The sequence below is a fragment of the Canis lupus genome, chromosome 15 (genome assembly GCF_048164855.1).
Source record: "Canis lupus baileyi chromosome 15, mCanLup2.hap1, whole genome shotgun sequence".
Taxonomy (NCBI): domain Eukaryota; kingdom Metazoa; phylum Chordata; class Mammalia; order Carnivora; family Canidae; genus Canis; species Canis lupus.
This window is the reverse complement of record NC_132852.1, coordinates 43,466,144-43,480,018: the sequence shown is the minus strand read 5'-3', so window position 1 is coordinate 43,480,018 and position 13,875 is coordinate 43,466,144. Positions and strand designations below refer to the sequence as shown.

General features: G+C 54.5%; 1 protein-coding gene and 1 long non-coding RNA gene across 4 annotated transcripts; one reads left to right on the top strand and one right to left on the bottom strand.

Moving 5' to 3' along the window:
* Positions 1 to 834: 834 nt before the first annotated feature.
* LOC140604988 (uncharacterized) lies at positions 835 to 1,843 on the bottom strand. 2 transcript variants are annotated; one of them, XR_012007771.1, is made up of 2 exons: positions 1,656 to 1,843; positions 835 to 1,162 (listed from the first exon to the last, which is right to left on the bottom strand). It is a non-coding gene; the product is annotated as an uncharacterized lncRNA (long non-coding RNA). The 2 variants fall into 2 exon arrangements; XR_012007770.1 differs by having other exon boundaries at positions 835 to 1,129.
* A 279-nt stretch (positions 1,844 to 2,122) lies between these two features.
* INSIG1 (insulin induced gene 1) lies at positions 2,123 to 13,544 on the top strand. Of its 2 annotated transcripts, XM_072776848.1 has the most exons (6): positions 2,123 to 2,255; positions 2,779 to 3,203; positions 5,404 to 5,528; positions 6,033 to 6,199; positions 6,761 to 6,860; positions 11,588 to 13,544. In XM_072776848.1, the coding sequence occupies exons 2-6, from the start codon at positions 2,804 to 2,806 to the stop codon at positions 11,615 to 11,617; spliced, it is 822 nt and encodes a 273-aa protein (XP_072632949.1). In that variant the 5' UTR covers positions 2,123 to 2,255; positions 2,779 to 2,803; the 3' UTR covers positions 11,618 to 13,544. The 2 variants fall into 2 exon arrangements, with proteins under 2 accessions (XP_072632949.1, XP_072632950.1); XM_072776849.1 differs by lacking the exon at positions 2,779 to 3,203 and having other exon boundaries at positions 2,166 to 2,255.
* Positions 13,545 to 13,875: the final 331 nt, after the last annotated feature.

Below are 13,875 nucleotides of genomic sequence, written 5' to 3'. Positions count from 1 at the left end.
CCCTCCTTCCCACCCACTTCCACTTTGGGTCGTGCCCAAGAAATGCAAACAAGTGACATTATTAGCAAATTATAAGTCTTGATTATGCAGGAGTGTTTGAAAACACTTTTGTCATAGTTCATGATGAAGAAACTTGTTAAAAACTTAGGCTCTCATGGAGGTAGAAAAGATTAGTAGGTTACGTTCACACTGGGTTGGCATGATGGACTGGCTGTAGGGTGTTTACACCATAACCAGGCTGTGTCTGGCCTATAAGTTAGCAGTAGCAGAAAACCCACCACGGACGCTGATGCAATAGTAACAAGCTAATTAATGGATGGCAAGTGTCTTTACGCTGTGCTTCTCAAAACTTTAATGAAACACCCCTTAAAGTCACGGAGTGGGAACACAGCCACTGTAAGACTACTTTTTCCTGAAGTTTCCTGTTTCATCATTGAAAAAATCATGTGAACCCTCCCCTCCCATCTCCCCACCCAACAAAAAAAAGGAACTTTGAAAAATATGAGTATCTCAGGAGGCTGTCTCCATTTTTTTAAAGCTTCTGGCACCGAGTCACAAACCCTGATACTGAAGTTGCCACGTGCAATGGGATTTCATGCTGCCTCAGCCCCCGGGGTCTCTCAGCCACCAGAGGATCTGCTCTAAGTCCCAACTTCCTCTCAATCTCTGCTGATGGGGGACACTACAGAAGACCACGGACTCTTCCCCCGCTACTGTTGAGGAACATCTTAATACCATCTTGCTCAACAAGATGTGAGATTAGCACGGGGCACGGTGTGACACATGTGGGAAACAGGGTCGAAACACATTACACATCAACGAGGTAAAGCAATCTGCTTTTGAAGAGTAAAGTTTAATAAGAGTTTACATTTTCTGTTTTTCTGCAGTACGTGTGATGGTTTGCTTTCCGTAAATAAGGAAAGGCAACGTGAACGTGGGAGAAGTCACTGCATGAATGAAAAGTGCATCATCTGCATTTTCATCAAAGATTTCATGTCTAAGAAGGGCTTCTGGACCCCTCTAGGCCGCCGGGAAGCACACACCCGCCGACAGCTCCATCTCCGCGCCGGGCTTCGTGCGGGGCATCCACCCACCTAGGCCAGGGAGCAGGTGTGGGGACCGTCAGGCTCTGCAGAAGCGGGCCAGACAGGAGAGGTAGGGGCTGTGGGACCCAGGAAATCTGACGTTAATGCCCTACCCCTGGACAAGCAGAGCAGGACTAACTCCATTTTGTGCTGCACCCGCCACCTCATGTAAAACCCCCCACACGACCTGCCTGTTGTTTAAGGCACTCCCTCACCCCAGTTTAGCTATTAAGCACACCCTTATCAGGAACCAGCACACCTAGGAATGCGGGACCTCTGACTTTTAACCGCCAAAGAATGAAAACCCCGTCTTCTGCCGCCGAACCTGCGCGCCAACTCTAACCAGAATAATAGGCTAGTCCAAATGGTCACTATAGGGCGAATCGTAATTCAATCGGCCACCTGCGTGCGCACCGACATGACTGTGCAACTTTCTGTGTGTTACAATCTCCCTGGGCACGGACCCCTGCAACACTGCTGTGCTTCTTAGCCTCGGGGTCCGAGCCCCTGCTCCGCTGTGTCGGGTACACTTGGACCCAAGCTCCAGCTTGCAAATAAACCCTCATGTACTTGCAGCGGCGTCGGCTCCTCGGCGGTTTCTCGGATGCGCGGTCTTGGGCACAACAGGGGCAGCGTCAGGTGACGCGGCAGGTGCAGCGCGATCACCTGCTGCCGGCGCGGTGCAGAGGCCGGTTAGCAGGGGACGCCACCGTGCGCCACGTCCGGGGAGGACCCGCCGCCCGCTCTCCCCTCCCCTCCCCTCCCCTCCCCTCCCCTCCCCTCCCCTCCGGGCCCGCCGGCCCCCAGCTCCCCGCCGCCCCGCCGCCGTCCACCCGCCCCGCCGCCCCGCAGTCCACCCGCCGGCCGTCCGCGCTCCCGAGCCAGCGCCGGGCGCGAGGTGGCGGTGGCGTGTGCTGACGTCATATGGGCCGCCCGCCTCCGATTGGCCACCGCCGCCTCACCAGACCGCGAGCGGACGGGCGCGCGGGCGGGGCGGGGCGCGCGGAGGCCACGCCCCCCGACGGCGGGCCGGGCGGGGTCACGTGACCCGGGCCCCACCGCCCGCCTTATAAGCCGCGCCGCGCGCCCCGCGCCACGGGCCCAACTCCAGGCGGTCCCGGCCGCGACCTCTTCCCCCCCGAGCCCGCGCGCGGGCGCCCCCCCGGACAGGTACGCGGGGCGCGTGGGAGACTCCGGGGCCGAGCTCGGGGCGGGAGCCGGGGGCGCGGGGCCTGGGGCGGTCCGGGCGCCCCCACCCACCCCCGGGAGCCGCGGGGACCCGGGCCCGGCCCCGGGGCGGAGCTGCACGCCTGACCCCCGCGGGTCGGCTCGGCGCCCCCCTGCCCCGGGCCCGGGTAACTTGCGCTGCGCGCGGACGGCGTGTGGGAAACTTTGGGGCCGGACGGGCCAGCGCTGGAGGCGCGTGCGGAGGGCACCGGGGCCGCTCGGTGCTGGCAGCCGGTCCCAGACGCCTGGCCGCCGCCGCCGCCGCCGCCGCCCGCAGCCCCGCGCCACCCAGCGGGCACCCGGCGGGACCTGGGCGCGGGCCGTGCCGTCTGCGGGCGCCCGGAGCCCCGGCTTCCCGCGCGAGCCGCGAGGCCCGCACCTCGCCCTCCGCCCGACGCCGCCCGGGCCCGGCTCCCCAGCTCCCCTCGCCCGCGAGCGTGACGGGGCCCCGCCCCTCTCCCTGCAGGAGCGCCGGCGCGCCCCGGTGACCGATGCCCCGGCTGGACGACCACTGCTGGAGCTGTTCGTGCGCCCAGGGCGCCAGGCACCGAGGCCTCCCGGTGGCCGGGGCCGGAGGGCTGGCGGCTAAAGTGGGAGACATGCTCAGCCCCGCGGCGCTGGCGGCCCGCCGCGGCCCGGACCCCGCGCCCGCTCACGGGCCTCGCAGCCCCGGGGCGGGGGGGGCTCGCGGCGCTGGCGGCGGCTCCCCGGGCAGCTGGCACCACCACCTGGTGCGACGGAGCCTGGTGCTGTTCTCGGTGGGGGTCGTGCTGGCCCTGGTGCTCAACCTGCTGCAGGTGCAGCGGAACGTCACGCTGTTCCCCGAGGAGGTCATCGCCACCATCTTCTCGTCGGCCTGGTGGGTCCCGCCGTGCTGCGGGACGGCGGCCGGTGAGTGCAGCGGGGGTGGGGGCGCCGCTCGGGGGCGCTGCTCGGGGCCGCCGGGCCGGCCTCCCGCCGACCTGGCCCGGGGGCCGCGCGCGCCGAGCCCGCCGCCGTCCCCGGGCTGAGCGCACCCCGGATTGGCGGCGGGCGAACTGGTGAGCGGCACGGCGGCGCTGCCATTGGCCCGGCGCGCGAACACGCTACCCGCCGGCCACCGAAAACAAACCGTCACGTGCGCCCCGCCGGGCGGGGGCGGGGCGGGGCGGGGCGGAGGGGACGCCCGGCGGGCCGCGGGGTGCCGCGGGGTGCCGCCCGCTGACTCCGTGCGCAGGGGCCGCTGACTCCTGGGGGACTTGTTCTGCTCCCGTGCCCACGCGTGGTGGATCTCGGCTTGGCTCGGAAGACCGCTTAGCGCTTCTCTAGCGGCGCAGCCTTCGTGCATACGCGCCGTGTCAGGCGTTTCCTGCAGCCTCGCCAGCTGCCAGCAGCGGGAGTAGAGAACCGGCGGGCCCCAGCCCTCGGGGAGCCACGCTCTGCTGGGCAGAGCACAGGTGTACCCAAGTGGGACAGCCGTCGCGGGGGTGCCGCGCTGTGGGCTGTGTGTCCAGCCTTGATGGGTTGCCTGCCGTGGGTTTTACGTGCTTACAACTTAAGCCTGTTCACTCCTTACAACAGTACTCTGTGATGGCTCCATTTCACAGATGTGGAAACTGGGTGCAGAGACTTTAAGCATCCCTGTCTAAGGGGACACAGTAAACGGCAGACCGCTGTGCATAACTCTGCAAACTGCCTCCCTGGAGTCTGGGTGTGTCCCCTACACTGTGGAGACACATCCTCTTTGCAGCAGACTGGCTGAGAACAGCTGGATGGCACAGGGCTGGGAGTGGAAGCTATGTTCTGGCCAGGGCACGTCAGTCACTGCCGGGTGAGGGGTGGGGGTAGAGCACCCACTCAGTGGGTACAGTGCCTTCATCTCCGTTCTTAGAAAGGTAGGATCCTACTTTGCCTTTCTAAATCCTTTAATCATACAGCTATCCTATTAAAAATCCTTTTTGAGAAAGTTACCTAGAGCAGATCCCATCTTTCATGCACATTTGGTACAGTAGTTCTTTCTCTGAATCAAAAATTCGGTCTTAAAAAGGAAATATTTTAGGTTAGGTTTTATTTGCAATTGAAGCGTCAAGGAATTCTGCACTCTCTCAGTTTCTCATACTTCCTTAAAAAAAAAAAATTACCAGATAAGCATAGGGCAAAATTCTTCAGTACGGTTGTGCCTCTTTACCCTTTAACCTTAAAAGGTAAGATTAAGTTTATAGCTAAATAAGTTATAGAATTGTTTGGGTTTCAGTCTTCAAAACTCTTAAAATTAGAATTTGATAAACTGTAAGACAAAATTGAAACTGAAACTCTCAGTTTCATTGATTATTTTCACCAGAACTGTGTCCCTTATTTGTCCAGGAACCTGAACTTAGTTACTCCTTTCCTAGGATAGCAGGTGGAACTGCTCCTTGGCTTTCAAGCCTCTGCACTTGGCATCTTTAAGTGCTGAGCCCCATGTCCCACAGTTGGTCCCGTGGGCCTGGATCCCCAGCAGCCTCCAGGCACCCTGTTTGTTCCTGCCTTTACTATGTCCCTGAGTGCCACACCCTCCCCCTGTCTAAGTTCTCTGTGTCCTCTCTCCTTTAAAAATCTGTGCCTGTGAAAACTCCCTAACTCTTCCTACTCCGCCTTCTGCTTACATAACCCTTGTCATTTTACACATGAGGAAACAAACATGAGGATCCAGGTCCCATCAGAGCCCACAGTGAACCAGGGGCCTGGTTCCCTGGGCCTGGTCCCAGGCTGTTCCCACAGGTCAGGACCTGGACTCACAGGGGTGGCTCAGCATGGCTGACTGGTCACAGCATTATATGGATAATTAACCCCCCCCCCCACCTGATTGAGTTCTGTGTCTAATTAAACTGAAGAACAGCAATTTTTCAAAAACAGTGTGATCCTTTTGTTTGTAGTCAAGGAAGACGAAACAAAAAAAAAGACCAACAAAAATTAGACTTAATTCAAATGCTGTGTTATAGCATATATGTTTTCTAGGAAAAGAACTGGTTTGAATAATCTGTTAATCGCACTTAGAAGTCCTGTTGTCATAGAGCTGGCGTGTTCTCATGTGTGTTCTCATAGAGCTGACTTATGTTGTTTTCTTTGGCAGCTGTGGTGGGCTTGCTGTACCCCTGCATCGACAGTCACCTGGGAGAACCACACAAGTTTAAGAGAGAGTGGGCCAGCGTGATGCGCTGTGTGGCTGTGTTTGTTGGCATCAACCACGCCAGTGCTGTATCCTTCAGAGGATGTGCTACGTCCAGGGCATTTCCTTAGGTTATATTTTGAAGCACTTTTTTACTTCTAACGAGTATATATTATCTCATAGGTTAGTGGAATGATCTTCTTCCAACTATTTTATTTTAAAGCATATTGCTTGGTGTATAGAGTTTTCAGAATAGTTCAGGAAACTGTTGAAATAATACGAGAAGCAGAGTGGACTTTCTGTTTTGTCAGACAGTAGCTCCTGGTTCCTTGGAATTGGTTTTATAAATTCTTTTACGTTTCACCCTCATAATCTTCCATTAAGAAGACCTGGTTTCTGTGGCCCAGTGAGAGGAGGCCAAGGGTCCCTGTTCTTCGGGAGGGTTTTTTAGATGGAGACTTATGTGGTACATAATAATGACAACATGTATAGGATCTGAGTTGCTTTGTTTGCTTGTTCTGTTAGTTTTTTCCTTTGGCTTATTTTGAGCATCTTAAAAATCACTGGACTTGTCCTTAACCTTGCATCACCAGAAATTGGATTTTGCCAATAACGTCCAGCTCTCCTTGACGTTAGCAGCCCTGTCTTTGGGCCTCTGGTGGACATTTGACCGTTCAAGAAGTGGCCTTGGGCTTGGGATCACTATTGCCTTCCTGGCCACTCTGATCACTCAGCTGCTGGTGTACAATGGTGTCTATCAGTAAGTATGTTCTCTAGCATATCTACGTCACCTAGAAGCTATGACTTCACTTTTATTAAAAACGCCCACTAAGCTGAGATGCCATATTTTTTTAATACATACATGATGTTGACTTAGGCATGAAATTCTCAAAAATACTTACTGTTGATTCCTATGTTAAAAATGTACCACCCAGGGATCCCTGGGTGGCGCAGCGGTTTGGCGCCTGCTTTTGTCCCAGGGCGCGATCCAGGAGACCCGGGATCGAATCCCACGTCGGGCTCCCGGTGTATGGAGCCTGCTTCTCCCTCTGCCTATGTCTCTGCTTCTCTCTCTGTGTGTGACTATCATAAATAAATAAAAAAAATTAAAAAAAAATTAAAAAAAAAAAGTACCACCCATAACTTAACCGTAGGGAAGTGAAGCAGTGGCAGTAAGCGCAGCGGTGAGACGGGACTGTCCTGCGGCCCATTGTGGCTGCTGCGCATCGTGCGTCTCCCCACTGGTGGACTCTCCCCCAGAGGCCAGCCAGGCTCGGGGAGGCTGACTGATTAGGTACCGTTTCCTCTGCTTTCTCTGCAGATACACGTCCCCAGACTTTCTCTACATCCGCTCCTGGCTGCCGTGTATCTTCTTCTCAGGAGGTGTCACCGTGGGCAACATAGGACGGCAGCTGGCGATGGTAGGTCCTGCGGCGGTCTGCTCCCAGTGCCTGATCGCTCGCCTGATAAAGTGGCTGCCCACGAGTCATTGTAATGTGTGGTTGAGACCCAAGAACAACAGTTACAGAGAAAAGCATAAATTTAAAAAAAACAAAACAAAAACCCAATGATACCAAGGCAACTCTTTGCTAAATGATAAAGATTTGGGGATTTGTGAACTCATGATGAACTAGGAAGCAGCCAGGGTTGGCGGGTGACCCCTCATGTTATAGATGCATTCAGCAACCTTTCTAGGCTCTCAGCGAGTCCAGTGGCTGGCAGATAAAGTCACTGAAATGGCTAATAGTTGATGACAAGGTGTCCGCCGTCCATCCCACGAGGGCAGGTGATGCCCGGGCAGGAGATGCAGCAGAGGCCCTGCACCCAGGTTGAGGCCTGGGTAGACAGGCCCTGCACATCCTGGGCTGGGGGACCTGGCTCAGCCTCCCTGGAAGCCCTGCCATCGGCCGTAGAGGGAGTCACACGGCTTGGAGCCATTGACCATTCCTTGAGACCTGGAAGGGCAGAGGGAGTCAGGGATGATTTTGGTGGTTCTACCTTCACATACAGTAGTAGTTACAGTTTCACATTTGAACACATTAGTACGAGAAAGTTCTCTCAGGAGTTGACTTTGACTCTAGGGCTTTAGTAAAACGAACGGAAGAGAATTGCTGAGTCTTACGAGGGCCACTGCCCTCACATCAGCCCTGGGGCTTTCTCAGAAAAGTTATCTCGGTCCCTCAGGCTATTTATAGAACAGGACATTTATTTGTGCCAGCTGATACTCACTTGCGGGAGCTGAATTTGAAGGCCACTTGGCTGTTTCACAAAAATAGAACTAATTTCAGAAAGATAAAATGTGTAGCATGTCCCACTGGTTCTGGAGTTCACCGTCCCTCCCTCCATGCCTTGCAATTCCTTGGAGCCAGTGCCCAAAATGGGAACTCAATGAAAATACGGTTTCTTGCAGCCCCAGTGAGGGTCAAAGGACTTGGCTTGCTTATTTTGACTTGCAGCCTCACATGAGACACCCATGCACTGGCTCCCTCCCATGCAGCCCACTGACTGGTTGTCCGACTAGAACCAGGCAGGCCCACGTCACCTGGTTGTATCTGTCCACCATCTGCCCTCTGTCTGTCCACCGGTGCTTGTTGCCGTGCGGCTTCTGTTTCAGTAGCTTCAGTAGAGAACTCCTAATATGGCTTTTGGGGTAAAACTGCTGTCAACAGGGTGACTTCATAAAACAAAAATCTGAATGACGTTTGACAGGTTGCATGTTGTGGTTTCAGGCTGCTCAGCTGGTGCTGTTATGTATTTGCAGGGAAGGGTTAAGCCGGGGTTTGGAAGTAAGCATTAGTCCCGTAGAGGTAGTGACTTCCACGGGTACGAGTTATAAGCACCGAGAAATGGTAAATGGTTGGAGGGAACTGATTTGAAGAGTCATACACGTCATACCTTTGAAACTACCGCTGCTTATAGATTGTGTTAGCAGATGATCCTTGCTGTGCCCCCCCCCCCCCCGGTCATTATGGTGGAAATATCAGAATTAAGTGAAAGTTTGATAAAGGTAAGTTTTAAACAAAACAAGCGAGCCACAGAGTTACAGTTCTCCTTACTGAAGCTTGCTCTTCCCTAGCCTTTAAAAGTGGAGAGACTTATGTAAGGATGTTCTCATACCTTGAAACGTGGGGAGCGATAGTCACCTCCCCTCCCAGGTCATCAGAATGAGCGGGCGTCTCAAGGCTCTGCGCCCACCCCATGCACCACTGTTTCTGTCCTCGAGAATGGAAATCCTTCCTTCCCCATGGGTCCCAGCTGCAGGGAAGGTTAGCAGAGTCCTCAGAAGTGGGGGCTCCCTTCACTTGGACCAGTGGCACCACCAGCCACACCCTGTGGTTGCCCCCGAGATGAGCTGCTGACAGCAAGTGGCTGCTCCTGGCCGCTCGAGGGTGGGGGCAGCCCAGTCCCCGTTCTCTAGGTGGAGAGCATGGGACGAGGGTGAGCACATGTGAAACTGCTGGCCCTCATGCCCCCAGCCCTGTTAGTGCTGGAGGAAGCCAGGAGAGTCGTGCTAGAGTGGAGCACAGCTTCTGGAAGCTTCTCGCTTCGTTGCGTAGGGGTGTTATAGAGGCCTGAGAGCGGGGAGCCAGGTGTTAAAGCCACTTGTATAGTCCAGGTCCATCTGGACTGGCGGGCAGCCCTGGCCCCTGAGGTGAGGATGGCCTTGTGGGAGTTGGCGGCGGTGGGGGCATCTGTAAGGGGTGAGGAGCCCCTTACAGGAGCCGCTGCTTCTGGAAAGTAGAACTGCACATGGTTTGTAGGGTCTGTTTGATTTTTCTCATCTTTGTTAAAAAAAGTTACAGTAAAAATGATAGTTTTGTAATGTAAAGCGCAGGTGATGTGTGTAGGAAGTGATAGTGTAGACTGCGGAGGGCAGTGGTGAGGGAGCCAGGAAGGTCCGCTGTGAACACATGGGGCTTGCTCACCTAGAGGTCCCTGGAGGTCCCTGAGATGGAGGCCTTCCTGCCCTGCCGCCACCACAGCCGCCCAACACCCACCCTGACTTGGCTCCTGGAGGGTGAAGCCTTCCTGGACACCACCCTGGCATTACGTGGCAGTTGACACCCTGCCGCTTTGATCCTCTTGACCTCCATCCCTGGAAGTGTGTACACACGAGTCTCGTGGAAGCAAGAGAGTCTTATAAAAGTGGACCCAGGGAATCTTCGGCCGAATGCACCTGCAGCCAAATGAGTCCTCCGGCTGCGGCGGTGAGGGTGCGGGACCTGGGCCCTGTCTGCAGTGGTGCTGCTGCGACAGCAAAGTGCATGAAGCTAAAATTGTGTCCTGCCTGCCGGTAGAGCTGGGAGTGCGGGAAATTATAGATGTCTCAGGCTGCGGCATGACCGAATAAAATATGAATCCTAATCCAGGTGCCCTGCCTGACCAGGTTCTCCTGGGGCCTGTGTTTGGGGGGCTTCTCCCTTGATGCTGCAGCAGCAGGTGGCCCAGGAGGCTGCTGGGAGGACCGCAAGGGCTGGGGGCCCAGAGCCCTCCCCCTGGGGCAGTCGAGTCTGCACCCTGACGACCCGGGTGAGTGGGTCCTGTGGTGTGGGTGTGAGTCTGTGGGTCCCTGAGTTGTCAGCCTTAGAAAGTGCTTCTGTGGTGTCTTGAATGTTGGTGCCATGATGTCAAGTCCTCCCTGGCTAGAATCTTCCTCCTCGTGTGCACCCCTGCCTTTAAAAACGACAGGGAGTTAAGAGGTTTTTCAGGGAGAGAGTCTGAATGCTTGAGCCTGCCTCCTTAGTTGTTACCCTGCTTCAAAGAAACAGAAAAAACAACAGCTTTCTTATTTGTAAAAACAGGTTAACTGTGCTCAAAACTGGAAAAGCCCTTCCCATGCTTATCTCCAGGAAAGCTGCCCGGCGTCCAGAACGGGGCTGCCAGTCGGGCTGGCTGTGGCCGTGGGCCGCGCCCTCGCCAGAGGCCTCCACCCTCAGGCTGCTGGTGGGACGGGCCTGGGGTTGTGGGGGCACTGTCTCAGAGCGAACCCCTGATCCAGGACGGACACCTTCCCCACAAGGGCCTCTGACGGCCCTGCTCACCCACTCTCCTCAGGCTCCTTCTCCGTCCTTGCCGTTGGCTCCCTCCCTCAGGGAGACACATGGTCACTTGCCAGGGTCGCTGGGTCCCAAAGCCGCAGATGGGCCCTACTCCCATCCCGTGGCTCAGGGAGCTGATGTGGCAGCTGCGTGGCCACCCAGGTGTTCCAGAGAAAATGATGCATCTCTGCGTTTGTAGCTTCAAATCTTTGGAAACATGGAGGCTTTGAGCTGCCCCAGGGAGGGGACGCGCAGCTTTGCTTCCCACTCCCAGGCCAGGCCTCCTGGCAGCGGACAGCTGACTGCCTTTCCTGTGGTGGTGGCGGTCAGAGCAGCGCCGGCGGGTGCGGAAGGGACGCGAGGTGAGCTGGTCAGGGGTGTGCCACCCACCCTGTGAGCACACAGCTCCCGACGGCCCGCCTTGGGGTATCTTGGGGGCATCACTGTGGGACCCCTTCTGCCCAAGACATGCAGCTCTCAGGCTGTGGCCCCGTGTCTTCTCCATCCCAGGCCAAGCATCACCTCCTCTCGGTGGTCACATGTGTCCTTATGCTAACGCCAGACCCGAGTTAGGTCTCCCACGCACAGTGGATTGCAAAGCCATGTTTTCTGCATCTCCCCATGTGCACGAGCCACTCGCACATCTGGCGTGCTGTTGCGGGGCTCAGACGAGGAAGCGCGGGGCATGGGTGTCTCAGCGTCCTAGAGCCAAGCCTGTCTCCCCAGGCTGCCCCGGGGGAAACAAGATGTTAGTAAAGGTCAGGACAGAGGCCCCCTTCCTGGGGAGCAGACTGCTGCGCACAGAAGCGTGTGCATCCTAGATCGCAGTGTGTGAGCGTCCTGGTGTCATCGCCGTGCACCCCCGGCGCCCCGACCACACAGGACCCCACAGCCTCCCCGCTGGGGCGGATGTCGTCCTGCCTCCACTTGTGCAGCAGCTCTGCGCTGGGCAGGACAGGTGGCTCCCGGCCAAGGGTGTTGTGGAGGTCACGGGCCCGTTCTGCGCCAGTGGCTCCCACATGTCCTATCCCCACCACGCTCTCTGTCGGAAGATCCTCTCCTCCTCTGCACACACGGGGCACTGACGTTCTCGCTCTCCTTCCATGCAGGGCGTTCCTGAAAAGCCGCACAGTGACTGAGTCTTCAAACCCCCCGAAGAAGAGCACGATGTGGGAAGAGAGTCTGTGACATTGGATTGTGGCAAAGATGATCTTTTTTCCGCAGTGATGATCTATTTAGATTGGGCTGACTGTACCAGTGACTCCCGGAGAAATGACTCACCTGTCTTAGAATAGCAAGTGAAGAACTGCTTATCTCGAAATGGTACCTTGCTTGATGCGTCCATGCCTGCGTCCTGCTCTAGAGATGCGCCCCCCCAGCGGGTGCGGGCGTCAGGCGGGTACGGCTCCCTGAGTCCTCGATCTCATTTATGTTATTAAAAGCAAGTTGCCATATTTCAAAGCCTTGAACTAAAGCCTAATTACCAGCTCCTGGTTTTGTACCCGTGCCCATAGGGGATAGCTTGATGGTGCTTAACAAAGGTGAAGTGTGGAAAAATAGGAATAATATTTATCCAAAAGATTTTTTTTTTCTAAGAATAGGGTTGTGTAAAAAGCGAAGTTGTGTGGCAGTGAGCCCCGGGAGGCCGCGCCCGCGCCGAGACGCTTCACACTCCCATGCCGCATGAGCGTGTGCATCGCTGTGTGCAGCTGTGCTTCGCTCCCCCTGTGGGATTCCGTGCAGACAATCTTACTGAGTGCAGAGGGCAGCGAAGGCCGTAGTCCTACACTGTGATAGACCGGAGTTCTCACCGCGGTACTTGACGAGTCTCATCCAAAATCCATACCCACCTGAGAGGGAGTACCTGTCTGCCGTGTGTCTCAGTCTTAGCGAGCCAGAGTCATGTGTGGTGTTTCTTCAATCCTCCAGAATAGACATGGCGAGTTTTCCACAGCCCTATGGAATTTGCAATCTGTGATTGCCTTGTAAAAAGATGCGTGCACATGTCACCACATTGAACATTTGGTGTTTCTAAATACTCAAAGATATCGGTGAGCACAATGTATTCACTTAATGGCATAGACCATATTAGACCCACTTTGCAAGGATTGGGTCTCAAACTTCAAGTGCAATGTATATGAAAACCAATCTGAGCCTTGTATTCTCTTAAATATTTATTATTATTTTTTTTAACGTATGAGATGTTGAAGAGGGGTTCTCCATTCATTTCAGTGCTGCATGGAGGCAAAATTCAGCAATAATTTCTTTCAGTTCTGTTGCACCCTCCACTGAGCCCTGGTCCTTTGAAAATACTCCAGTTTTGTGGGTTTAGTAGATTTGTCATTTTTACTTAACAAATTTACCTTTTTGTATTTTGCAATTGAAATGTTTTTGTTTTAAATCCTGTGAAAGTGACTTCATTAGGAGACTCTTTTTGGCTAGAAACAGGCAGTGGGCAGGACGGGGGTCGGAGTCACTGGCATCCGCGGCCGCGGATGTGTGCGTGGTGGTCTCGTCGCGCCTGTTTGGTTTTGTTCTGACAAAAATACCATGGAATAAATTTTCGGTGACTGTGTAGCTAATCTGTTCTAGAGGAATTTTGTGTAAAAGTCAACGAGATCGTTCTGAACTTTGCACTGACCCCTTACATGTTTTCTGAAAGTGAAGACGGATGATTAGCCGTGTGTGAAAAGATTTCTCAAGGAAGAGGTCAGCATCTTATGAGAAACCAGAAGTTATTAGGTGAAAGCAGTAATTGAATCTTTAAAATATACTTGATCATGTACAAACAGTAAGTATTTTTTTCTCTGAAACTGGAAGTAAATCTTTATCTGTTAGAAATAATGTAGCCAAAAAAAAATGTGAATCTGAAGAATTTTTTTGCCAATACTTTATAGCAAGTATATGAACCAAAGTGATTTGTGTTTGTAAAAATGTAAAATACTCTGAACAAAATTTGCACTATATCAGATACAAACATCTAGTGAGATTCACATTCATACTAAGTTTTCAGCACTGTGTTCTTTTTGCATTCATTTTTTACTTTTATTAAAGGTTCAAAACCAACTCTTGTATTTATGAGCTTTTCTTTAAAGGGGCAGGGGGCTTGTCTGCGTGGGGTATTAGAATTTGGAATGGGAAAATATTTTATGGTTCTTCAAACTTGACTCAACGTTTACACAACCTCTTGGGGAAAGACCGCTTGAGTGTATTTTTTCCTCCCAGTGGGAGGTGAATTTGGGAGGTGACCGGCAGTAGGATCCACTCTGACTCCCTGCCCCCCCCCCACACTGACGGGTGGGGTGTCTCCCTGGCAGATAGAGCCCAGGAGGAAGGGACCATGCTGATGGTGACCCCCACCCCCCTACCGCAGACATGGCCCTCACCACTGAGGCGT

Excerpts from the sequence above, each read along its gene's own strand:
- INSIG1 (XM_072776848.1), top strand. The coding sequence starts at position 2,804 with ATGCCCCGGCTGGACGACCACTGCTGGAGCTGTTCGTGCGCCCAGGGC. Across the intron at positions 3,204-5,403 it reads GTGCTGCGGGACGGCGGCCG|CTGTGGTGGGCTTGCTGTAC; the intron begins GTGAGTGCAGCG and ends TTTCTTTGGCAG. Across the intron at positions 6,861-11,587 it reads TAGGACGGCAGCTGGCGATG|GGCGTTCCTGAAAAGCCGCA; the intron begins GTAGGTCCTGCG and ends CCTTCCATGCAG.